The sequence below is a fragment of the Sceloporus undulatus genome, chromosome 1, assembly GCF_019175285.1.
Source record: "Sceloporus undulatus isolate JIND9_A2432 ecotype Alabama chromosome 1, SceUnd_v1.1, whole genome shotgun sequence".
In the NCBI taxonomy this organism is placed as follows: domain Eukaryota; kingdom Metazoa; phylum Chordata; class Lepidosauria; order Squamata; family Phrynosomatidae; genus Sceloporus; species Sceloporus undulatus.
In genome coordinates, this window is record NC_056522.1 from 122,717,512 (window position 1) to 122,744,354 (window position 26,843).

The 26,843-nt window shown below is 41.7% G+C and overlaps 1 protein-coding gene across 3 annotated transcripts in view; it reads left to right on the forward strand.

The window, feature by feature from the left end:
* MDN1 (midasin AAA ATPase 1) overlaps positions 1 to 26,843 on the forward strand; it is a 154,638-nt gene that overhangs the window by 81,193 nt on the left and 46,602 nt on the right. For 2 of the 3 annotated variants that reach the window (XM_042462369.1, XM_042462377.1), the window contains exons 54-65: positions 847 to 1,007; positions 1,568 to 1,688; positions 3,991 to 4,201; positions 4,405 to 4,624; positions 5,773 to 5,899; positions 6,920 to 7,090; positions 8,401 to 8,612; positions 9,555 to 9,942; positions 12,826 to 12,935; positions 13,388 to 14,087; positions 18,042 to 18,203; positions 24,932 to 25,205. In XM_042462369.1, the coding sequence (XP_042318303.1) occupies positions 847 to 1,007; positions 1,568 to 1,688; positions 3,991 to 4,201; positions 4,405 to 4,624; positions 5,773 to 5,899; positions 6,920 to 7,090; positions 8,401 to 8,612; positions 9,555 to 9,942; positions 12,826 to 12,935; positions 13,388 to 14,087; positions 18,042 to 18,203; positions 24,932 to 25,205 (2,857 nt within the window). The remainder of the gene's footprint in view (positions 1 to 846; positions 1,008 to 1,567; positions 1,689 to 3,990; positions 4,202 to 4,404; positions 4,625 to 5,772; positions 5,900 to 6,919; positions 7,091 to 8,400; positions 8,613 to 9,554; positions 9,943 to 12,825; positions 12,936 to 13,387; positions 14,088 to 18,041; positions 18,204 to 24,931; positions 25,206 to 26,843) is intronic. The other variant, XM_042462387.1, reaches the window with a different exon arrangement.

Sequence of the window (26,843 nt, forward strand, 5' to 3'; positions counted from 1 at the left end):
CCAATTTCATTCTGGCATTTCCAACAATTTGGGCTCATTTTTTAATACATTTTTGATAATTTTGCCGGCAATAAATGCCATCTATGATGCAATTTTAAAATATTTTCTCTTATATTTTGTGCCAATGAAAAACATTGGATGTTTTTAAGCTGTTGATGAACTTTTTATGACTATTGCCACCAAAGCTGGATCTGAGAAGGAAAGGATATTTTGATGGGAATGGAAAACTTCAAAAGACAATGGGAAATCCATTGGCCTCTCCTGTTGATGAAGTATCTGGGGAAGTGGGATAGGCATGATCCGAAAATACCTCTGCCTACACCAGCTTCACATCTTCCAACCCAAGTAGAAAATGTTTAGCATGACTCTTGGCTATATATGTTATAGGTGGTAGGAGTTGTGGATGACATACCTGGAGTGTGCCAGGTTGGAGAAACTGTGGTCTAGGGGGAATAGTGCACCTCAATTAACATATAGAAAATATTGAGCTTAGACGTGGGAGAAAATTGAGCAGTGATGCAAATAATATCCTGATTTTGTAAACATTTGCTTATGTCAGATGGAAGCTTTTCCCCCTTCAATCATGCTGAAAACTGAGAGCTATGTCCTCTTGCGTACTGTTTCCTGATGGTTGGAGAACCCACAGGTACAGCATGGCATATGACAGGAATAAGACATTGGGGAGTGGGGGCTTTCATGACTGGTAGTAACTTTCTGAACTTTTACACCCCCTTTTGATTCTAAGAGGTTGTGATTTCCTAATACAAAAGTCTATTTCTCATCTTGAAACATACAGATTTGTTCAGTAGCAGGCTGGAAAAAGCAATCCTTTCTGTTTTTTTCTAGATACTGCACTGCTTATTGTGGCGTGACAGGTTTTGGACAATATCTGACATGGTGGCAGTGGATTCATCTGGCTTGACACTCCTGTCTCTTCATTGGCATTGGGTTGTGAAACATTTAATCAGCAGTATAGCTCAGTTGTTCAGTGGATACGAGCAGCAAAAGTATGTGGGATTTAGGTCTCTTGAAATTCTGATAACTGATCCAAGGCCATCATCTTCATTACCACAGACAGATTGGGTTAACAATAATTCATCAGTGCTCTAGTTAAAGACATTTTTGGACACATATCTTTATTGTTAACATGAATATTAAAGCTAATTTCTTTGTGCTTGAGTGTGTACATTTGGAAAGATGGCGTTAGTGAGAGATGAAGTACTAGTTCCAGAAGTTAAGAGTGTTTCTTCAGCTTAGTTCAGCCACTCAGAAGAACCCACATTATCTCTTGCAAGAGTAAGTTGCTTATCTATGATTAGCTATGCTTGCTGAAATTGTAGTGGTAGGTATATCACCTACACAGGAAGCTACCTGTTCATGTGCTTGGCATGGTCACGAAAATGATTATGTAATTTTATGAAAGCCACTGATTTACAAAATGTTGAGATTAATTGGTTCTTAAAGCCTCACAACCTTCAGCATATGTGTTGTGCCTGCAGGAAAACAGTTCAGTGTTTTCCCTTTTGGATATCCGTATGAACATTTTATTCCTTCTTTCCATTTCAAGGCTGTCCAAGGATATTCAGTCTGTGTTCCAGCAAATTCAGTCTTGCCTAGCAGGGTCTGCTGATGCACATGTCTGCATTAAAAAGCTGCAAAGGTCTTTGGGAAAACCTCTTCCCTTCAAGGTGTGGTGTATTGATATATAAATAAGCATTACTTAATTCTGTGGATTTTAATTTTTTAAAAAAGTATTAGAAGTGTGTTTTACACTGCTAATTTTCTATAATACTTTTGATAAAGTTGTATCACTGGGTAACAAATATTTTTGATTGCATAGCTTAAATATTTAAAAGCTTCCTAAGCTCCTTACATTAAGGGCTGTTGTTCAGTAAGGGGGCAGCACATGCTTTGTCTCCAGAAGGTCCCATGTTGAATCCCTATCATTTTCAGGTCTTACTGATAATGTCTAAAAGCTTGGACAGCCAGCCTCTAGTCAGTGTATTTATTTAGATAAACAAAGGTCATTGTATTAATTTTAAACATTTATACCCTTCCTTACCTCCAAAGAGTTGTACAGAAACTGATCAGGCATTTACAGGCTGTCCATTGGCTCAGGCAGCAGGATTTTGTAGCATGCCTGCATAGAGGCTAGAGAGCCATTGGGCCTGATGGTGAGGTAAAACAAGACGTGGCTCCTGCCCATCTTGACTGTACTACAGCGTGGTGTGTTCTCTCTAGGTTAGACACTAATGTAGCCTCTCTACACAGTGCTGCATACATACCGAAGTGCCCGTTAGCATGGTATATTCTGACATAACTGCCTCCCAATAGCCATGTCTCCAGATGCACCTCCCCACCTCATCTTGTAATCTTTCCAGCCCTAGCGATCAATGGGGTGACAGATGTCGCAGCCAGATTGCCCCAAGAGATAAGTTTCTGAAGAGACGTTTAGAACTTGTAGCTAACCAATATGACTTGGAGAAAATCACTTACTTGTTAGCTAATACAACTAAGGCAGGTTACAAACCACCATTAGGGACGTCCTGAGGACTCAGTCCATACAAAATGGCGGTGCCCTGTTCATACGGGCACCGCCATTTTGACGTAGTGGACGATCTGCGTCCGCACGTGGCGCACCGAAAGTGACGCCGCGAGTGCACCCTTTGGCACTCATGGCCCCTCTTCCGGGGCCTGAGAAGGAGCGCGATTTCCACGCTCCTTCTCTGCAGCGTCCAGGAGCCGCGCCATTTAAAGTCTGCGGTTCCCAGACGCTGCAAGCAGAGGCAGAGACAGACCGCTGCTTTTCAGCAGTCTGTAACGCACCTAAGTCTGTTATGTTCAACACTGCCAGATTTGCTGTAAAAGCAGCTAAACTTAGATTAGATTTTGAGGATAAAGGCCTGCAAGGGAATCTGCAGTAAACAGATTATATTAATTTGAACGGAGTATGGAAAATTGTGATGTTTTTGTATGAAATATTTTTGTAATTTTAGTGTAAACATATTGCTCTATATGTTGTAGAGCTAATTGACACTGGGAGTTTTAAAGGGTTTTAATTATTTTTGTAATTTGATGGCTATAACCTGTATTTGGTTGTCATGAATAAACTGTATGTAATCAATTCAGTCCCCCTCCCACATCCATTTCCATGTTGTCAGAGAGCATGTGTTTGTTTGTGTGTGAGATCAAATACAGAACAATATTCAATGTGCCCTCACTCTCCAATAAAACAGAAATGGTTGTGTTGGGTGGGGGGCTGCACTGCTTACAAGGTAAATTTGAGAAGAGGGATTTTGGCTGTTGCGTGGGCAGAACAGAATTCCAACCTATGCAATGACCATAAAATTAAGTTGCGATGACATGCAATCAAACATCCATATCTACAGATTCAACCATGGATTTAAAATATGTATTTTTTAAATATCCAAAAACAATATTTGATTTTGCCATTTTATATAAGGGACATCATTTTACTACATTATTGTGTATAGTGAGATTGAGTATCTACAGATTATGGTATCCACAGGCGGTCCTGTAACCAAACCCTAGTGAATACCAAGGGCCCACTGGCTTATTGTTATTGTTATCATTATTACTATCCCATCTTTCTTCCAAAATTGGGACTCGAGGCAGCTTACAATTAAAAAAAAATACAATGCAGTTCAAAACATACAGAAAAGTCAACATTAAAATAGAATTGAACTATTTACAACATTAAAATAATTTTAAACTACACTTAAAAAGATAAAATACCATTAAAAGATAAAAAGGAATTAAAATCTGACATACACCATCTTAATTCAATAAAAGGATGTCAGGCAATATCTCTTACTCTTACTGTGTCTCTTCCCTCCCCACACTTAAATCATTATACAAAAATTCAGAATAAATTCTGCTGTATGAATTCTACTAAAAATGCTCAAGCAAAGTAAGATAACGGTTCAAACTATTGGCACTGACATTCTTTCTGTTATTTAACATCTGCAGAATAAGGAGGTAATGGAACCTGCTGGCCAGCTGAGGAGGCTTTCTAAAGCACTTAATGTCCTGGAGTTGAGATCTGTTTTTGTAGGTGATCAATGGCAGAAGGAGATCTGTATTTTGAAAATGGTTGCCACAGAGTGGAAGCTGAAGGCTTTGTTACTTCAAGCTCAAGGGCTAGTCCTCAGAGCCAATCACCTGAAGGACATTTGTTCAGGTGAAGTATTTCTTACATATAATAGTCTGTAATAAAAAGAGCAATGTAAAAGTGTTGGTGAATTATTCTTTTAAAAAAAACAATCAGGTAATAATATATTTGCTGTTAACTTCTGCTGTAGTGTTTTCTTCTCTCAACACTTGGCAATCATTTTGAAGTTATTTGGTGGTAAAATTCTAATAGCAGTCCTTTATTTGTAACAGGTGAATTGCAGGCTTTGGTGAATCACCAGCATTCAAAACTAAAGGAAGGAGGACTCTTCATTGAGGCTTTCGAAGAAAAGCCTGCTGAGGGCAAGGAGATGGATTCTACATTAACTCAGCTCTGTAATCGGGTGCAGCTCTGGCCTGCCATGGAGTATCTAGCTGTTTTGTGGCAGTACAAGCTGACTTCTAAATGTATTGATCAGATGTACTTACAAAGGTGAGATACTTTTCTGAGGAAACAAAAACCTGCCTCTCACACCAAAAATATATATTGTAACTCTGAGATACCATCAGGGCTGTGTCTTATGGTCCATCCCTTTTTAAAGATACCTTCTATCCACCTTTGTTCTACAGGAATATAACAAAGGTCAGGATCTACTACTAGATATTTAGGTGGTTTTCACAGGAGGGTTTCTGAACCCATTTGTTTAACAGTGCTAGCCATGACTAAAAAGAAAAAGAAAATAGAATTAGCTGAAATAGAGAAAGCATGGGATAACAAGAAGTGGATGCCATTATTTAAGAATTACGAACTTAGCTCGTAAATTCAGAGATATTAGAAAGTCTGTACATATCTTACTATCTGGCAAAGCAAGTATCCTGTGTACATCCCCACCCCACACAGTGTGAACATTGATCTTTAGGTGGTTCTGTACGGTACTTCTCATTACCGTGTTTCCAAGATCAGAGTGCTCTCATTGAGGTATCTGTGTTCAGCAGCTGCTCTTCAACAACATCTGTAAACTTTCCGTAACTCAGTCCTTTCACACACATGCATGCACACACTTTCACACACCCACTCCTGACAACCTAGAATCGTAGAGTTGGAAGATACTTCAAGGGCCATCCAGTCCAACCTCATTTTAATAATAATAATAATAATAATAATAATAATAATTAACAACAACAACAACAAAATCTATTTATATTCCGCCTCTCTACAAAATCGAAACACTACCAACAGATGCCCATCCAGCATCTGTTTTAAAACCTCCAAAGAAGGAGACTTCACCACTCTCCTAGACACCATATTCCACCTTTGCTTCAGCTTTCCTTTCACTTCTCTTGTTCTTTTGACTCATGACACCAAAGGCAAAAATATATTTTCCAAAGCTGCAACAGGCAAGGGGACAAAATATCTGTGCTAAATGGAGCTACAGAAATTATTTTGCTAATGTGGCATCCTTGCCTGCTTCAGAGCACTGTAAAAAGGAAAGATGGGATTCCCCTTGAATTTAGAATTGAAACAGTTATTCCTTGTACTTCCTTTTGCTCCATCTGAAACTGTTGCAACTTTGTCTGTCTTAGTTGCTTATGGACTATCAGCCAGTTCTCTGTTTCAGCAACTCCTCCTTTTTTCCCCAGGAAAGACAACAATCAGCAATTAAGCATATATTCAGAAATAAAGCAGTTTCTTACTTTTTGCCTTAAGTTGACACCAGCTACCTCTCAACAGCTTCATGGACTTTATTACCTGTTGGATCTGTGTAAGGTAATTTTTTTTCCAATTTAGTACACTATCAGCAGTTTTTTCTTTACCAAGTGGAATGATTCATTTCCTCGTATTCTGGCACAAAAGTTATTTGACCTTCCCTATATGTGGTGGACATTTTGTATTGCTATGGGTTAAGGTGAACTTGAAGGGCGGTAACAACAACAAGATGACTTTTAAAAACCATTACTAGCAAATGAAGGAATGACTCTCCAATTTTCTTTGTTTGAGTAGGCATTCTCTCATATCATTTCCCTACTTCCAGTCCCTGGTTGTCTGGAGGAGGTGCCTGATTCCAATTGTTCTTTCTGTTGAGAGGTATCTGCAAGCATCAGCTGACATCTTGGAGTTGCTTGCAAATTTTTAAAGACTAGAAAAAGGTTCATAATAATGTTCTGTGTGCTGCCTTTAGCTCTTATGCTCCATCTCTTCCTCCCTTCATCATTTTCCCTTCTTGATGAGGAGTGGGCATCTGTGGGTGCCCCGGTTTTGGACTTCAGGTACCATAAACCATCCTCACTTGCTGAGACTGATAGAAGTCATAAACCAAAACCCGAAGGGTCACAGTTTCCTACCACATAGACTCAGTACACTGCGTACACTGAATAGTTGGTAAGCTGTCTTGAGTCCCAGTGCTGGGATAAAGGCAGAATGCAAATGAATTAAGAATAAGAATAATAAGAATTCTAAGTAAGTAAGTATGCCTTAAATGTGATAATGTTATTTCCATCGCATCTGATGGAATTTACTCCCCATTTACTCCTTATCCAAATAATGTTGCAGTAACTCATCATGAAAGAAGGTAAAGAGAGCCTTTTTCTTTTGCATTCCTGTCCACGTTTGCTCCATTGGTCTGAAAAATGTCTTTTCACGTTTGAATTGAGCATTGACAGCTGCCTAAAGATGATATAGCCATCCCCTAGGAAACAAAGGAAGCATTTTATAAGGGCATCTTTTATTTTTTAAAATAAATAATTCTAAGAACCCTTGAGTTTTCCACACTTTTGCTTTGTTCTTTAGGTCTCTGCAAATGAAATTTCTCTCTTGTGGTCAGAACTGGTGAGAGCTGCTTTAGTAGCATTCTGGAATAGTACTGTAACTATGGACCCAGAGCATTGGCTGTCTTGGCAGCCACTACTGAAGGAGGAGGATGACAAGATGCCAAACTCCTTCATGGACAGTTCTGTTAAGGTTTGTGTAGGAAATGTTGCATTTTAAGAGTACGATATAGAAGAGTGGTTCCCAACCTTTTCTTTGCCCCACACCCCTAGGAAATGTTTGATTAATGTTTGCACCCCCTGAAAAAGTAATATAACATTTGAAAATGAAGAAGTCCAATTTCAGTTGTATTGAACCACATACAATACTGCAGGTTAACAAATACTGTGGGTGAACAACTTAAAAATAACCCTTTAACATAGTGCATAAAATGTAAATCAAAATTGAGCAATTAGATTCTAATTTATTCATAGAAAATTGTAAACAGTAAAATCAATCCTAATTGTGAACATAAAATTCAATTATTTTTTGCTCCTATTTCTCATGATTTTGTGAAAACATGTAACTTTTTTCCTGACGGCGATCTACAGGTCTGGCTGTGGATTCAAGTGATTAGATTCTTGGGATATCAGGGGTGATCTATCCACCTTCACTAGGTTCTACCCCATGTGCCAACCACAAGGCAAGGGTCCATATTCTTTTCTGTTAAATTCTGTTGGGACTCATCTCACCTCCTCAGTTTTATTTTACCTGTTCTTCTAACCAGATAGAGGCAGCCTCTTCTCCAAAAGATTAGGCTGTAGGCAATATAAATAAGTGGATAGGAAAGGAGAGGTAAATAAAAATAATAAGGAAAAACACAAAACAGAAGATAAAATGGATAAAGACAGACATTTAGTGCCAAAAGCCACCCAGATGACCACTGCCCTTGACTGACATAAGAAAACTGAATTAACATAAGTATCTTTGTTGCACCCCCTGGGAATGCGGGCACCCCAGGTTAGGAAGCCCTGATTTAGAATCTAGACTGTGAACAGTATTTCCAAAACATGGAAGAATAAACTACTTTAACCATCCAGAACCCAAATCCTTTTTTAGAATTAGTGTCATGTGGTTCCCACAAGGCAGAAGAGGGCAACTGTAGAGGAGGTGGGGGACATTTTTCACTGCCACAGCCCCTTCTCCTTGGGAGCTCTACCAGCACTTCAGCCTTGATCCAGAGTGGTGTGGCAGCTGAAACATTCAAACTTGTCTGATACTGGATGGGGAGGGGGCATTGGAAAGCAAAGGTGCCACATTTTCCAGCGGTTGTGAGCTGTTCTTGTGCCACTGGGAGCTTTGTGGACCACAAAATGGGTATCTGCAGGCCACATGTGTATGCCCATGTTCTCTGAAATTTCTCAGCTTCTTAAGGTCAGTGGCTCATCATTATTTAAAAAAAATTAAATGTCAAAGATGCTTATCAGTGCTTTAAATGTACATTTTGATCTTTGTCAATTTAGGGTGTGGGTATTTTGAGTCGAGCAGTTTTCTCCAAGTGCCTCTCTGAAATTATAACTAGCAGCAAGTGGATCCAGTGGGATGTGACAGGCCTTCCTGTTCTGTCAGCCTCCAATGTGACACTGGGAGAGTGGCTGGAGAGAGCACAGCAGCTGCAAGAAGTGAGCACAGTTCTCTGGACAAACCTAGCCTTTTCCTCTCTGGCTGAGTACAGGTACGAAACAGGGACTGCTTTTACATACCTGTCCGCTGAAGCCATTTTTAAAAAAAGATTTCTTAATAGTTAGACTGAACAGCTAGCCTTAAAGAATTTGCTCATGTATATTCTGGAAATTTTAGTTAAAAAAAAAAGCAACCTAAAAACCTAGGTGAACTTATCAGCAGGTCAGTGTAAGTGTTGCACTTTAACTCTTATACAAAAAGGAATCATCCCCTCCTCTGAATCGAGTAGTGAAAGGTAAGAGCATAGTCTGTCTCAGGAGAACCTGAAAGAAGCACCGATCCCCTCTACACACTCCATTACAGCATTGCTTCTGACATTTCTGAATGCCTGGGTGGGGAAGTGGCGGTGTCCTTTGACCTCGTTTTGCTTTGCTTTTTCCTTTCCATCCTTTGTTACAAACCCCTGAGGTTTTACTCTTGGTTATCCGTGTGTTATATCAAAATTAGAGCCATAATTTTGGCTCTAAAACCTGCCCTCAATTTATACAATAGGTTAACTTATACACAAGCATAGTACTTAGAGAAGAACATTTAAGGATGAGGTCCTTCATGCCCAGGTTCTCCAAGGTAATTTTGGCCTCTTGAAACGGCCACAACTCAGTCTACACTGCTGGGTGATATTCCTAACACAGCTAGATTTGGCTGTGAGATCCCTCCAGTTACTGATCCCTGTGTCAAGACCATACTACATTCTTGTAGCACTGTTATTCCACTTTTACTTCTGTGACTTCCTCCTATGGCACTCTGGGGTTTGTAGATTAGTGAGGCCTAAGAACTCTCTGGTTGAGAATGCTAAATGCTCAACTCTGAACTGCAAATTCCAGGATTCCAGAGGAGGAAGCCATAGCAGTAAAAGTAGAATAATAGTGCTGTTACAGTGAAGTGCCGTATTGTTTATTTAATTAAATGTCCCTGTTTTTTTTTCTTTGTGCAGGTTAACAGATTCCAAGTTCCAACATGTGATGTTACATAGACTACTTGTAGCTCTTAAAGACCTGATTCCAACAGAACTGCAAGAAGAATATTTCCAAAACTGTGATAAGTTTTCCTCCAAGGACCCAGTGGCTTTTCAGTACATTTGCAAATTACTCAGGGATGCTGCTACCCGGGACATCTTGCCTGAACAGCTTCTCTGTCTTTGGATGACTTGTTTGCAGCAGTTCTTTGAGAAGGAAGGGGGAGCTCAGAACTTGTCTGAAACAGCTCGACGAGGCAGTTTTTGGGTAAACCTAGGCCTTCTGCAAATACACGTGTGGCTTCCACAAACTCAATTTGATCCTGCAGCAAAAAGAGAATTCAAACTTAAGTACGCAGATGAAGAGGTGAGTGGGTGACACTTTTGTGTATTGTCTTGCCCTGAAGTTAATAGTATTTATGCAAAATATTGACATTTCAGAGTATCAGAAGTTGTTAAACTTGCAGCAGCAAGTGAATTTCAACCAGTATGTGATAGGGCAGCATTCAACTTTGTCATGTGGAAAGAAAGAAAAAGTCACTGTTCCACATGCAAAATAAACCTAATCTAACCTAATAAGGCTTTGTAATCTTTTAGCAGGATCTTACATGTTGGCTGTTAAAATGGAATCCTATTGCAGGAATAAGGATATATAAGGGGGTGCTGAAAAGTTCTTGGCCTGAACAAAAGGGAATGACCTAGAGCCATGAAACTTACATGCTATTCTATATATCCACTCCAAAGTTCAACACACTTGACATATCCTTTCTTCAAAAAAAAATTCTGATGTCTGGTTACCGAAATACTCTTCTGCTGCTGCTGTCATCTGTGAATCGTTCAAAAAATTTCTTCCTTTCAATCCCTTTTTAAGGTTTGGAAACAGGAAATAGTCAGGTGGAGCAAAATTTGATGAGTAGGGTTGATGGCCTATACACTCAAATCCAAAATCATTCAAAACTTCCACTATCTTGCCAGCCCTGTGAGCAGGTGCATTGTCTTGCAAAAAGAGAACACATTTCTACAGATTCTCTCGCCATCTTTCCTTCAACACCTTATTTAATTGGCGTAGCACGTTAGAGTAGTATTCTGCATTAACAGTTGGGCCCTTCTGAAGACAGTCATCAGAATATCTTTCTTTTCTCAAGAAATTGTGGCTGTGACCAGTCCTGCTGACTTTTGAGTCTTCAGTTTCTTCGGCTATAGAAAACCTGAATACCACCACAGCAAGGACTATTGTTTGGTCGCCAGATCATAGTGGTGTACTTATGGCCCCATACAGACAGGTCAAAATAAAGCTGCTTCAGGTCACTTTGGAGGTATGCTGTTTAAATGATGCATGTGTCCTAACAGTCCGGAAGCTGCGCCAAATCTGCGCTCCAATCCTTAGGACTGGATCGTGGCTTTGGCACGGCTTCCGGACTCTTAGTACGCATGCATCCTTTAAACAGCATACCTCCAAAGTGACCCGAAGCAGCCTTATTTTAGCCTGTCTGTATGGGGCCTATGTTTCATCAAAAGTGTTTAGTTGTTCCAAAAAATTAGATCACTCAAAATGCTGCAAATCAACTTAGAGGTATCCTCTTGATTTTGTTCCTGGTCAGCATTCAAACATATCAGCACCACTTGGCTTAGTTTCTGCATAGGCAAGTGCTTATGAATTATAAATCCAGGATACTCCTGGGGTATCTCCAGTTTTCCAGCAATTATTTTGGCTGAGATTTGCTAATCTGCCAAAATTAGGTCATGAATATGGTCAACAATTTCAGGAATTGATACTGCTGAAGGCCTCCCAGACCTTGCTGCATGAGTGGTCTCACAATCTCCATGCTGAATGTTGGCCTACCACTCTTCACAGTTGAGTATGTTGGGAACTTGTCATTCAGTGTTTGCCTCATACATTTCCTTTTGAGTTTTCTTCTGAAGAAACAGGAACTTCATGACACCCAGAGTTCAGTACTTGAAAATTCCACACTTTCATTGACCTGGTTCTATCAGAGATATGGGAGGAAACGAGAAATTAAAGCTTTTATCCTGCAGCTTGGCAGTTTACAATATAAAAGAACACTCTTTCAAGTCACAGTGACAAAATTATGTTCAGATTTTGTGAAGTGGGTTGGGCCAAGAACTGTCAGGGATGATGGGAGTTGTAGCTCTTCACCTCTGGCTTGAACTCACCACCTGGTTGTGCACTGCGCTGACCAGTTTTGGCCAGTGGTTATAGCTTAGCAGAGTTACAGAGAATAGGCTGAAGACCCTGACAAACTCTCCAAGCCTTCTCACTCTTGCTTCCACAGAAGTCTTCACCCTTCTTCAGGATCCAGCTGGCTCTTGTAGCTTCACCCAAGACACCAGACAACTCAGTAGTCTTAAATAAAAGATCTACTTTATTCTACTATATACAGCTCCAAAACTATCCAACACAACAATACTCTACTACCCACTACTACAACCCACTACTACAACCCACAAAATACATTGGGATGCATAGTCATTATTATAGTCAATGCATGGTTCCACCCACTGTTGTCTGTTTCCACCCAGTAGGCGTGTACATCATTTTCATTGGTTCTCTTGATTCATCCTACAATTAATGATTTCATCATCTCAGCCTTGACCACTTAACAATTGTCAGGTGTGTCCAATTATCCACTTTACATTTCTTGTCCTTGGCAGTTAGGACTTGTTAATTGTATTACCATTTACACCTGTGTGGTTCTCAATTGGCTTCTGTTGAGTCACCCTGACTCTCACATACATGTTTTATTTCATTTACTGTATATCCCATGTTGCTTTTTCCTTAACAAGAACTTCTCAGCACCCCCTCATAAACAAATATGCAAATAGAACAAAGCTATGGTAACCGAAAAGCTCCCCCCTCCCAAACAGGGACCTTTGGGAGGCTAACAGAGAGGGTGTGATGGCATCATCTTTCTGTTGTTTTTTCCCCTCATCTAGGAGTAAGTGATATGCTATTACTCCACAGAATGTGGAAGAGATGCTACCTGTATTAGGATTACAGCTCTCAGAATTCCCCAGCCAGCCTAGCCAGTGGCTATATTGGCTGGAGTGGTCTGAGAGTTATAGCAAAAAAAGTAACTTTTTGCCTTGTCATGACTAGATAGCCTTACTGTTTTGCTCAAGACTTGCCAGAACTGGAATTATTTATTGAATTTGAGTACACCAAAACAAGTTTTTTGTCCATTGGGATAATGGCAGTTCATTGTTGAATCATTTTGTCTTATGCTTTTAGTTACACCATCTAGAATGTGAATGGAAGACTCTCAATCTGTCAGCTGAGTTGCACACAGGGAAAGATCTTGAAGATGAAACCATCAGCAACCACAGTCACCCTCACATTAGGTAACTTTGTAGTGTTCACTTTTTTGTTTCCAGATTTGAAGGAGTGAGACCAGAGTAGTCCATTGGGTCATGAGTTCAGATCCTGTCCTTGGGCATTTACACTTGGCAGCAGGGTTCTTTTCTGCTCTCATTCTCAGTTTGCCATCTGAATGATGAAATAATGAGGGGGGGGAATGTTTATGTGAGAACAAGTTTGCAACTAATGGCTCTTTTCATCCTTATCCAGTTTATGGATGGTTTGGAAACAAACTTTATAAATTATTTCTTAGAGAACTATAGTGAGTTGCTTACGTTCTTACTCCCAGAGTCCCACCTTCATCCTACCCCCATAAATTAGAAGAGCGATGTCTAGTTTTCATTTTAATGGATCTAAGTTTTCCTTTCATGGTGTTTTTAGTAGCACCTTTTAAGCCCCAGTTGACAACCTGACCTCTAAGATTATCCTCTCTTAGGTTGTTATGCCAAAGAATCCAGAAGTTAAAGGATCAAATCATCAACCTTCGTCAAAAGCAAGCCTTCAGACCCCAGGTTCCTTCATATGAGTTTTTGTATCAAGAAGTTCATCAGTATGCCAGCAGCATTGCTCAGATTTCAAAAGTCCAGGATCTCATGACTCGCCTTTTGCAATTTCTCTACATGGATAAGCCTCCGTCTCTCCTAATGGTGCAAAATGTGCTGAATGAGGAAGTAGCTTGGCAGCAGTCACACCATCAATTCAGGAAACGTTTGGCAGAGGACTATGCTGCTTTCCCTGATGTGGTTATTCCTCTGCAAGCTGCCATTTTGCAGATGCAGCATGGTGCTAGACTTGTGGCATCTGAAGTTCACAGGATGACATTCAGCAGTTTGGTCAATCCAGCTAAGCTCAGCACCCTTGCTGCTTCACTGCTGTCATTCCCTTCCATTGGGAATACCTTTCCTACTTACCTTTCCCAGGCAGATGCTTTGTGCTCTCTGAACTCTCTGGATGTCCTTCAAGGCCTTAAGTCATTATCCCTGAAATACTCCACAGATGTATCTGACAAAGAGCAGAGGATGTGCCTTACCCAGGAACAGCTGCTAGTGAACGCTTTATTGTGCCTCCGCTGTCATGTGCTGTGCAAGGGAGAACTAGACCGTAAATCTCTGCAGCTTTTAAGACATTTATGTCAGGTATGGTTTCCTAACATTAAAAGTCCATTCATTCATTCACTTTATATCCTGCCTCTCTCTTTATGCAGGACCCAAGACTGCCTACAACATTCAAAAACAAGATAAGTTAAAACAATATTTATGCAAAAGTTTTAAAAGAATTAAATAACATTACAATTAAAAACAATATTAAAACAATATAAAAAAACAGATCATGATTTAAAAAACCCAGTCCCACCACAAACCCTTTCTGTTACATAGATTTTTAACCAAAGGGCTGTCTGATCTTAGCCTGCTGCCTGCTTGTGAAATGAGAGGAGGGGCCAGCCAAACTGCCCATAGAAGGGACTTCTACAATCTGGAACATCCACTAAGAAGGCTCTTTTCTGGGTCCTCACCAAATGTGCCTGTGTTGGTGGTGAAACTGAGCAAAAACCTTCCCCTGAAGATCTTAAAACTTGGGCAATCTCATGTAGAGAGGTACAATGTGGACCCAAGCCATATAGGGCTTAGTTATGCTTTTGGAATCCTTTTGGCAAGATTACTACCTTTTCCTTTTTGATGGAGAGAATCTTTTCCTTCTCTAAATATGCAAGTTTCTTTAAATACCCAAATTTTGCTTCTCCCAAATTTGGAGAACATTATACAGTGGAGCTTTGCCTTACATGGGGAATCCGTTCCGGACACCCCCACCCACCCACCCCGCTTAAGGCAAATCCCATGTAAGCTTGAGCCCCATTCAGTATAATGGAGCTCGTGCTCACGGCAGTGTGTGGACCATTCATTGAATGGTGATGCATCTTTCTCATAAACAGAAAGCCGCGTATGATGCGGCCATGTATGGAGCTTACATCTCAAGTTTTGCATGGGGTGCAGATGCAGGGCTCCAGACAATGAGAAGCCTTGAGTTACAGGGTTATTTGGATGCATTTGACAAACAAAAGGTGATAGTTTAGTAAATGAAAGAGGTAATGTTTTACTGTATATTTTTTGTTTTAATGTATCTGTTAATTTATTAAAATACAGTTGGCCCTCCACTTTGGCAGCTTCAACATTCGCAGATTCAATTATTCACTTTTGTCCCCCCCTCCTCCCTCCCAGGCTTTTTCTCTTGGGTCAGCTAAAACACTGTTGGGAAGGGGGAGGGGTATGCATGGTCTCCCACTTATTCATAGTTTTGCTGCTTTCACAGGGGGTCTTGTGCCCCTAACCTCTGCAAAAGTGGAGGTCTGATTGTACTGCTTTTCTGGCTGATGCCACAAGAGACTCTATCATGTTTTCAGCTTGTGGTATCATGACCTCCACAGTGGCATGTAGATCCATTTGGCTTAGGCACTGGAATGCAGATTGGCATTCCAGAGGAAATCTAGCTGCAGTAGCCTGTGAGGGGTCTCTCCTGTGTGGGGAGAGTGCCTGAAAAGATATTTTTGTGGAAACTAAATACAAGAAGCCAACTATGCCTTCCACCCCAAAGAAGGAGACAGAGCAACCACCAAAATCTTCTGGTTATTCTTTTTGTCCTTTTTGTAATTTTGACCGAGGGAAGGATTTTTGCTTCTTCAGATAAGCATGGGATAGATCTCGATTTCCTTTGTGAAGCCATACAGGATGCAAAGGCCAACCTTTGACCGACAACATCAGTTGATAGAAAGAAGGTTGTCCAGGTTCCTACTGACCTGGCAACATTCCACATCAGACCAATGGGTACCACTTCAACCAGTCTGTGGCCTCAACATTGCAGGACAAAACCATCTTACTTAGCAAGCCATCTCTTGTCCTCATCAGACAATCATCAAAACAGATATCAGTCTTTGAGGTTAGTGGGCTCATTGTCAGGGGCCCTCACCTCAGGGGATATGGAATCTCACCAAACAAGGTCACAGCATTAACTGACTTCAACTCTGTGCAATCAGAGTGGTACTACATCACTTCCAGCATGTCATTGCAGATTCCTATGTGCTTGTCCAGATGGACAACCAGGTAGCAAAAGCTTACCTGACAAGAAGGGGGGAATGTCACTCCAAGTATATTTATAGGGATGCATGCCTTCTCCCTTTTTGGATGGATAAGAACACCCACTACATCACAGCTCAGTACAAACACGGGAATCTGAACTAAGAGGCAGACTTCCAGAATTGTCAGACTTGATCCAGGAGAGCAGCGTTTGGATATAGAAGTCTTCCATAGATTCAACCCCAGTTCAGTCCACCTCAGTTGAATCTACAATGGTCCCTCCACATTCACTGGGGTTAGGGGTGGAGGACCCCCATGAATGTGAAAAGAAAACACAAATTTTAAAAAACTATTTTTTTTACCTAAGAGGAGTGGAAGATGGATCTTTTGGAAATTATTAAAATGGATAAACCTAACACAATTAATGAACAAAAAAAAAAAGCCTCAGAAAAAGTAGAACGATAATGGGAGACCTAATAAATTACTGTAGAAATACTACTCTTTGAAGGAATAATGGTTAATAGATAATAACACCAAATTAAATAGTCTCAAAAGCCTAAATAAATTTAAGAAAACGAGAGATACTGAAGAAATAGGAGAAAACATCTCTTTTAGAAAGAAGCAATAAAGCACAAAAGAAACTTTGTTCCTCTTAACAGTGGAACTTTAGGAAGTCATAAAAGTAGGGGAAAAAAGAGAAATTGCTTTATTTAAACAATTAAGATATTCATTGTATATAACTTGGATGAAAGCTGACATGTATGAAAACTCAAATATTTCTGTTTAACCTTGTTTATTATGGGGATTTAAAAAAAAAAAAAGCTAACACCTCTGCAGGAATTTCCAGTGTAGCTCTATGGTCAGCATCGGCCAGAAGTTGATCATAGAATTATGTAATTATGGAATGGCCTATCGGAAGAGATCCGATATAATACTAATCTTGACAGCTTTAAACAGACTGTCAAGATGGATCTTTTCTGACAGGCCTTCTCTGAATAATTCACTTGCTCACCCCGCTGATATGGACTGTCCTACTGAATACCCCAATATGCCCGTTTTCTTGTTTTAATGATTTAAATGGTATTTTATTGTTGTTATGTAGGAATTATTATGTTGTTTATTTAAGGAGGGAGGGGATATTGGGATTTATTTTGATATTGTATGAATTTTATTATTGTTGTATGCCGCCTTGATCCTATTGGAGAGGCAGGATAGAATTAAATTATTTATTTATTATGCTGGAGGACCTACAAATGCCTATAGACGTGTTTCTTCTAGGTTTTCCAGCAGAACTCTATGGTCAACTTCCAGTAGAATTACGCTGGAGGACTTAGAGATTCCTAGAGAGAACATATTAATCAAAACCTCAAATAACCAAAGCTCCAAAAGTCAAAGCCGCAAATGTGGAAGGTCAACTGTATTTGCCTCTGAGACAGACACCAGACTTCTGGGGTTCTTGCCTTAGTTTCTATCTTCTAGGGTGTCATCCCTTGCCTTGCCTGATGGAAAAAGAGGTTGATCCATTCCTGAATGGCTTCTTCTCCTTGGCAAGAACGGACCTTCGTGATAGGTTCCCAATTTACCATTACATAAAGCAAGTTTACAATGTGTAACTTTCTTGAAAAAAATACAAATAAACTACATTAAGAAATGCAAGTCATCACAAGCAAAGACTTTCCTTCTGTTGTGATTTCAACCCTACTTATCTCTGTAAACATACATTTTGGCAAGAGAAAGGTCTTTACATAAAGGGAAATTCCTCCTCTTTTGTCTGGAGCAGATTTTTTTTTCAGACTGCAGTTTCCAGGATCCTCCAGCCAGTCTGTCATTGAAAGGAGGCTCCAGACCTGCCAAAGGATTTATTGCACACAGCTGCCTCTGTGCAGACAATTGCTGAGTAGACCTCAGAATAGGAATGGACTCATTCCACTGTGTGCCTTATGCAAGACATATATGGAATTCGTATATACTGTATGTACCTGCTGGGTTTTTTCAGTTCACGTAGTGCCTTTTATTTCCTAGGTAATTGTAAATGAATGGGATGAACAAGAGCATCGGGCCCAGGAAGAGGAGGAAAAAAAGAACAGTCTTTATAGGTACAGGAATAAGAATCATGGAAGTGGGCTTACTGAAGAGGAGGAAGAAGAGAAAGAGTTCAGGAAAACATTCCCTCTTCATGAGAAGGTAGGCAACTACTGCTTTAAATTAAAACTATGCACGGGATGAATTCTTCAGCATGGTTGGGTGCAGAGAACACATTATGGTTTTTTTTGTAGGGGCTTTGGGTTATTTGGCTGTGTTCTGGAAGAATTTATCCCTGACGTTTTGCCTGCATCTGGCTGGTATCTTCAGAGGGCAGTGACATGGAAGTACACTGCTCCCTCGGGTTACGAAATTAATTCGTTCCGCGGCCGCTTTCGTAACCCGAAAAGCCTTCGTAAGCCGAAATGCCATAGGCGCTAATGGGGAAAAGCCGCGATTCCGTGTAAAATAGCGCCGAAAAGCACCAAAAAAATTTTCGTAACCCGAAAAAACATTCGTAACCCGGAACAATTATTTCCTATGGGATTTTTTCGTATCCCGGAAATTTCGTAACCTGGGTATTTCGTATCCCGAGGTACCACTGTATGTGGAATATATATACTGTGTGTCCCTTGGTTGGGAGGAAGTGATTTACATGTTAATCTGTGTGTTGGTCTGTTGTTGAATGACAAGGCCTTAGGGTGGGAGGATATGCATGTCTATTTAATTAGCAATCCATTGCCTGTGGTGAAACCCCCTGACCCTGGGTGGTTTGCATTTGCATATGCTGAGTCTTGGTTTTGATATACTCCACACACTTCCATACCACCACCCTCTGAAGATGCTAGCCACAGGTGCAGGCGAAATGTCAGGGATAAATTCTTCCAGAACATGGCCACATAGCCTGAAAAACCCACAAAAAACTATGATGCCAGCTGTGAAAGCCTTCGACAACACATTATGTATCCAAAATAAAATATAATGACCTTGATTGCTGAAAAGTAGATTAAACTGGAATGCAGCAAGACTTTAAGCAGTTTTGTGATCTTGCTGAATTCAGCTAGTGAATGTTTGGGTTCATATTTCTAAACTTTCTTCAAAAAGTTTGCACATGTGCAGTTTACAAGGTGAGAGTGAGTGTCTACAAAGTGTACAAATGCAGATGCAACAGATTGTAGTTTCAGAAATGTAAATGCTTATAAAATGTAATATTGTTGTATGTCTGATACATGGCAGGGAGCTGGCTTTAGCCATAGCTTCTACACTGCTTCTTCTTTGTGGTCTCTGCAAAGCACACAAGTGGGTTATTCTGCGCCTGCACAGCAATTTCAGATCCTTCTGGAATCACTAGGAAAGACTTTTGGCGGTAGCTCTGCCCACCCTCTATATAGGCTCAGTGTCTTTTTGCCCTTCTTCAGTTCCTTTTGTCTGCTGCGTGAGCAGCATAGGAACCTTGCTTGGAATTCACTCCTTCCTTTCACTTTCGATTTTGACATTTTTGGCTCTGACTTCTCTCTTTGGATAGTGATTCGGCTTGTTTTGGACTGTGATTGTTTGACCTTTCTTCTGTCTACTCCTCTGGCTAATTTCCACGATGTCTTCACACTCTTTCAAAAAGTGCACGCAATGTGGAGGAAAAATTCCCAACCACGACAGACACTCTTTGTGCCTTGTTTGCCTGGGCCAGAGCCACATCACTTTGACTTGCCCTCATTGTATGGCTTTCACCCCACAAGCCAGAAAGAACAGGGAGATGCGACTGCAATTTATGCTTATATGCACAGATCCTTAACCCTCCCTCTGATTCTAGGGTCCCTGCCAAGGCTCCTACTGCCAAGGACAAACCCTCCTCTTTTGCTTCTGGCATCCCTGCCAAAGTTAATGCTGCTGAGAGCAAACCCTTGTCTCCTGTCCCTGGGTCACCAACCCCAGAAAAATGGAAGGAGACCAACCAGGATGCGGCTAGCCAGCCGTCATCTCTGAAACGGAAGAAATCCTTGGACTCTTCCAAATCAGACAAAAAGAAACGCAAGTGCTCTAAAGAAAAGGACAAGGAGGCTTCACATACGGGAAATGAATCCCCTTCGACCCCAGACTCCGATACTGATCGTCTGGCTCGGTACCGTGTGCTCAGGCAACTCAGGCTCTTCCGTCTCCGCGAGGCGTCCCTCAGTCCCCTACCGACAATCTCCAGGTCCTACCAGAACCCTACCAAATTTCCAATGACGAAGGGGAAGGCTTTCCCCACACCCATGTGGTGCCAGCCAACCAACTTTCTGCGGCCTCCACCCTCGTCTACCTTGATGAAGAGGCCGGCCATGACCTCTCTTCTGGTTTCCGTAAGCCCTCCAGACGGGACCTAATGTTTGATGAGGCTACGGGCACCTTTTTCTTGCCCCATGACCCCTCAGAGGTCCATGAGGGCCGTTTTCAACCGCCTCTTCAGATCAACGAACCCCGGCTACCCTCTGCAGCAGCCTCGGTCTCGGCCAGTCCAACCCGGTCACATCTCTCTTCGGTGGTTTCACACATCACCCTAGCTCAGCCTTTGTTATCATCCATCTCTCTCCCAACCCGACAACAGCCCTCGCTACCGAGAGTTGTCCCTGCCCAGACTTTCACGACAACTCATCCAATGACCCCTTCGGCCTCATCAGAGTCCGCTGACTACTCAGAATTGGGCTACAGCCGAATTCACCAGTCTCAGGATCTCTCAGTCCCAGAGACTTCGGATTATATTTTTTTGTTCGTTGAACAAGTGGTCCAAATGGGTAAAAACCATATGGACCCAGAGGCCCTCAACCCCATAGATGAGAGAGTACATGGTAAGCTTCCCACTCTATCCTCCATCCTGTTCCTCCCATCTATGACCAACATCGTGAAGTGTTCTTGGGCCTCTTTGTCTTTATCTCAGCCTTCTTCTAAGAAGTTGGACAACTTCTACAGAATCACCCCCTCAGACGAGTCTTGGCTTGGCTTTTTGAACATCCTTGACCCAATTCGACAAATGTTGAGGCATCTCACCTTGGTTTCACCCCCAAAGTGGCAACTTATCCCAATGATAAAGAAGGCCACAAACTCGATGCCATGGCACACAAGTCATATGTCTCTGCGGTCTTAGACTTTAAGATCCAAAATTATGCTGCCTCTATGGCAGTATATCAACAACTTCTTTGGGAAAGGGCCCTGCCCCTTTATGATGACCTTCCTGAGGACAATAAACGTGTGGCAATGGTCCTCCATGTTGAGGCTCACTCTTTAGCCTCACAACAAATCTCGTCTGCCAGACACTTGGCTGACTGCACCACCAGATAACTTGCCGGTTGGTCCCGATTGCTTTCGATACCGTGTTCTACCCTTCAGACTTTCCACAATGCTGCACAAAGTGCATGGCGGTCGTGGCAGCATACCTCCGCCAACAAAAGATCATTGTCTTCCCATACCTCGACGATTGGTTATTTGTGGCCTCAACCAAGGACATGCTCCGGGCCAACATCAGATTTGCCCTCAAGCTTCTCCATGCTCTGGGACTGATGGTCAACATGGACAAATCCACACTTTGCCCAACTCAGCACGTCCACTTTATAAGCGCCATGTTTGATTCCACGACCTCGACAGCCTACCTTCCTTACGACAGGTTCGTCAACCTGAGGTCCTCCGTCTAATGTTGCCTCACCTCCAGATGCATCAGAGCGTCACCCCTTGGGCCCAACTTCACATGCAGCCTTGTGAACCAGAAGGTCTTGGCTTTTGTCTGTTTTCAGCCCGGCCTTCAACCACCTTCAGAAGTGGATCACCATCCTGAGACCGGTCGCCCACTCCCTCTGATGGTGGCTCAACCTTCACAATGTCTGCGGAGGCATGACTTTTGTTCCGTTACATCCCCAAGTGATGGTCACCACAGACCCTCCAACACTGGCTGGAGAGCCCACTGCAACGACCTCTCAGTCCATGGAAGGTGGTCATCCAAAGAGCGCCAAATCCACATCAATGCGCTGGGAATGCTGTCGGTACAGAAGGTGTTGAAGTCCTTTGAACCTGCACTTCAGAACCAGGTGGTCCTCCTCCTTACTGACAACATAACAGTGATGTATTACATCAACAAACAGGGTGGTACTAGATCTACCATGCTTCTCGACCTCACATTGAAGATCTGGAACTGGTGCATTCCTAAAAACATCACCTTACAAGCCATCCATTTTCCGGGGAAGAGAACGAGCTTACAGATGAGCTGAGCAGGGTTCCGGACTCTTTTCACGAATGGCAGCTCAACCCTCACATTGTCCAGCACCTTTTTTCCCTGTGGGGAACACTGGACATCAACCTTTTTGCCTCCCACCTCAAATTCCAGTGCAGCCAGTTCTGCTCCAGGATCCCGTCCGTTCAGTCCCGAGGTGACACCTTCCTCTTCCGCTGGTCTGGCAAAAGTTTCTACACTTTCCCTCCTTTTCCACTTATCACCGGGGTGATAGCCAAACTCCAGACGGACCGCTAGGATGCCATCCTTGTCACCCCTTGGTGGTCAAGGCAACCATGGCTCGCTCTGCTTCTTCACCTCGCCAACAACTGGTTCCAACCCCTGCCTCTCCGTCCTGACCTTTCACAATGGTTGAGTTCGGCACCCCGACGCCGACATGCTCCGTCTTGTGGCATGGAGGATTCTGCCCTGACCGACTTCTCAGTCCCAGTCCATCCACTCAGCATTCTTGCGCTCTCAAATGGGCTAAATTTTTGGCTTTCTTAACCAAGAAAGTCACTATTCCTATTGTTCTGGACTTCCTCAATTCTCTGTCGGACTCTGGCCTCTCCATCTCCTCCCTGAGATGCTATCTCGCCGCCATCTGTGCCCACTACCAGTTTTCAGGCCACCCATCCTTCTTTATTCACCCTCTGACAAAAAAGTTTTTCAAAGGCCTCGCCAACTTGAAACCACCTTCTGTGGCCCCAGCCCTGTCTTTGGACCTCCAAACCGTCTTGGCAGCCTTATTTGCCTCTCCTTTTGAACCTCTTGCTTCCTATGACCTCAGGCTCCTCACCTGGAAGACAGCATTTTTGGTTGCCCTGACGTCAGCACGCCGAGCCAGTGAAATCTGTGCTTTCCGTGCTGACTCTCCTTACTTGAAATTCTTCAAAGACAAGGTCGTCCTTCGACCGAACATTTCTTTTCTGCCTAAAATAGTTTCTATGTTTCATCTCAACCAAGACATCATTCTCCTGATGCTGGCCCCAACAACCGACACAGAGCGCCGACTCCATTCCCTCGATGTCAGGCAGGCTCTGGCTTACTACCTCGACAGGACTTCATCCTCTCAGCATTCTCCCAGACTCTTTGTCTGCTATTCAACTCCCAAACTGGGACTCCCAGTCATAGCACAACGTTTTTCTAAACGGTTGACCTCCACTATCCATCTTTCTTATGAACTGTTTGGGAAGACTCCCCTTACTTGAATTTGAGCTCATTCCACCAGGGTGGTAGCTACATCCTCTGCCTTCCTGTCCAGAATCTCATTGGAGGACATTTGTAAGGCTGCGGTTTGGTCCCAACCTCTGACCTTTATCAAGCACTACAGGCTTGACACCAATGTGAAGCAGCTTTTGGCAAAGCTGTTTTAGTTGACGCTGTTAATAATTTACACTCACACTGTCTTTCCTGGTTAAAATCTTTTTATTGCCAGGCCACTCCCTCCTCCTGGGATTGATCAGCTTGTCAGTCTAACCCATTTGTGTGCTTCACAGAGACCACGAAGAAAAAGGACAGGTTGCTTACTTATAACTGTAGTTCTTTGAGTGGTCATCTTCGAATCCACACAAAACCCACCTATCCTCCCTTCTGTCGTGTTCTGCGCTTTCTTCCTAGGTCTGCTGTTTGGCAGACTTTTTGAACTGAAGAAGGGCAGGAAGACACCAAGCCTATATAGAGGGTGGGTGGAGCTACCACCAAAAAGTCTTCCCTAGTGATTCCAGAAGGATCTGAAATTGCTGTGCAGATGCAGAATAACCCATTTGTGTGGATTCACAGATGACCACTCGAAGAACTACAGTTAAAAGTAAGCACCCTGTCCTTACGTGCTACTGATTAGTCTTGTTATACCGAGTTTTCATTGATTCAGTGTGTCTGCTCTAGTTGGGACTGGCAGTTTGATTTTGACCATAGTGATAACATTTTCTATTGTCAAGTGTGTGAAAAGGTCTTAGATGTTCAGTGAACGGGGCAGCGAATATCACCATATTTATCCAAACTTTAATGCAAGTTTAGGGGCCTTGCATTTATAGTTTTTTGTGGGTTTTTTGGGCTATGTGGCCATGTTCTAGCAGAGTTTCTTTCTGACATTTCGCCAGCATCTGTGGCTGGCATCTTCAAAGAATTCCAGCCACAGATGCTGATGAAACATCAGAAAGAAACTCTGCTAGAACATGGCCACATAGCCCAAAAAACCCACAAAAAACTATGGATGCCGGCCATGAAAGCATTTGACTTTGCCTTGCATTTAGTTATCAGTATGGTTACACATACCTGATATAAGTCAGTTTTTTTGTAAATCCTTTGATACTGTGTATAAGTAATCCAGCAATTCTATTACAGTCGTCTTTCTTCTATTTAATGAAGCTCTAGTCAGTGCCTACTCTTTGATGTTATGAGGCAGTAATCTGTTTACTAATTTGCCACAGTGTAAGAAAATTGCTAAGAACCCTTGTATGGTATTGTAATTGTAATGATCTGTGGGTACAAACAACTTCCTCCCCATGTAGTTACAGATCATGTGGTGCTATTGGCAGATCTCATTCTATACATAGGTAATGTTTAAAATGCACAAGCTTTGCTTTTGATCTTCAAGCACTATGCTGTAAGTTGACTTATGAAAGTTATTTTATATATGTATGTGATTCAGGATTTTGAAGATATTACACCTGAGGCAAGCCTTGATGGGAAAATGGAAATGGAAGATGGTTTTAAAAATGAAGAAGCCATTGAAAAGCCTCTCCTTTCTCATAACTCAGTGAAAACAGTAATGACAATTCATCAACAACTTTGCCTTCACTTTGCACGATCTTTGTGGTACCATCGAAACCTGCCCTCCCATCAGACAAAGCATTATTTGAGTGCATTTCTTTCCTGTTACCAGACTGGTGTGTCACTGTTGGCTCACTACTATCCTTTGATCGGTAAGACTTTCTTCTTGTGTTTTCAAGTACAGTGTGGTCTTGTGCCCTGTATATCTTCATTATTTTATTTATATGCCACCTTTCTCCCAAAATGGGGGACTTAAAGTGTCTTTCACAAATAGTACAAAAGAAAACCTAAAGCCATTTAAAATAAAATTGAAAAGCAATCAAAACCTTTTCATAAAACACATTAAAATCATTTAAAAAGTTTAAACGATAATATAAAACATCCCTAGAAAAAGCCACCCCTACGTACACATTCAAAGCCTGCTTAAACAGAAACATCCTTGACTACCAGCGAAAGGAAATAATACATACAGTAATATTTTGGCTCTGGTCCCTGGTTCATTGGGAAAAGATTTGCCATTCCACCACATCATGTAGCTTGAAACACGATGCCTTCAAGCATATTTATCTGCACAGCTACTTTGAGGTTAGTTGTTCTCTGTTACCATTCTTCTTGTTGAGGAACTTTAGAGACATTCCCAAGAGCCCTCATTTTTCATTTGTGTTTTAAGTGTCCTGTATCTCTCCAGTTAAATGTTCTAAGAAAGTATTTAGCCTTGGCTACTTCTGAGAAAGACATTCTCTTCAATCTGTGTGTCTCTTTAGTATGCCTTGAACATTGCATCTTTCAAGACATTGTTGTTTGTATTCATAATCCTAATTTATTGTGTTTGAAATGTTTCCTGGTGCCTTTTTTTCTTGATACTAATTCCTCGAAGAACCTTTATAATGGAAAGAGTGCTATTTTCTTTGCTTAAGTGATGGAACAGTGTAGTTTGGGTTGCAATTTGTTGAATGTGTAGAAAAATACTAAATACAGTAGGGTGAGAAGAGACCTCACTGAGTGAGTGGGTCAGCTGGAACATAAGCAAATATCCTCCAGATCTCCAATTTGATTGGGAAAGGAAGACATTTATTTTATGGAGAAGAGTCTAAATAATGCTAGCAATATAATAAAGTGAAGCAAAACAAAATGACGAGCTTCTGGATAACTACTCTTTGAAAAAATACCCAGGTGAAAGGTTTTAAATTCTTCAGTCTGAACTTGTTGGTTTACTATCAAGTTTGTATAAACAGAAAGGCATGCTGGGTTGATCCTGAGCTCTTTAAGAAAAAGTTTTTTTATTGCTTTGACCTAGGTCAGTTGAATGCCTTGGGACTGAAGTGTTCTCAGTTTTTTTCATGGAAAGAAAATAGAGTACATAAATAGGAACCACCTCCCATAGGTCTGTTGTGGGGTATCTACCAGACTGACATTTCTGTGATGAGCACCTTGTGGTTGTACAGAATTCCTTTGGGGTTAGTTACAGAATCAGTATTAGGGTAATAAGTGTGCATGGTTTATGAGATCTCTTCCTTTTCTATTTGTCAGGCTAGATATTACAAAAAGCAGGCCCTGGAATAAGGCCCATGGGATAAACTGGTTCTTAGAATCAAGTTGTTCACATCTTGTATTGAGATAGAGGAAGAAGGGGCTGGATATACAGTGCTCCCTCGGGTTACGAAATTAATTCGTTCCGCCGCGGCGTTCGTAACCCGATGCATTTCGCAAGACGAAAAGGGCTTTCCGTTAGCGCTGGCAAGCCGCGCGTTTGAATTTCGCGCCGAAAAAAAATTCGTAACCCGAAAAAA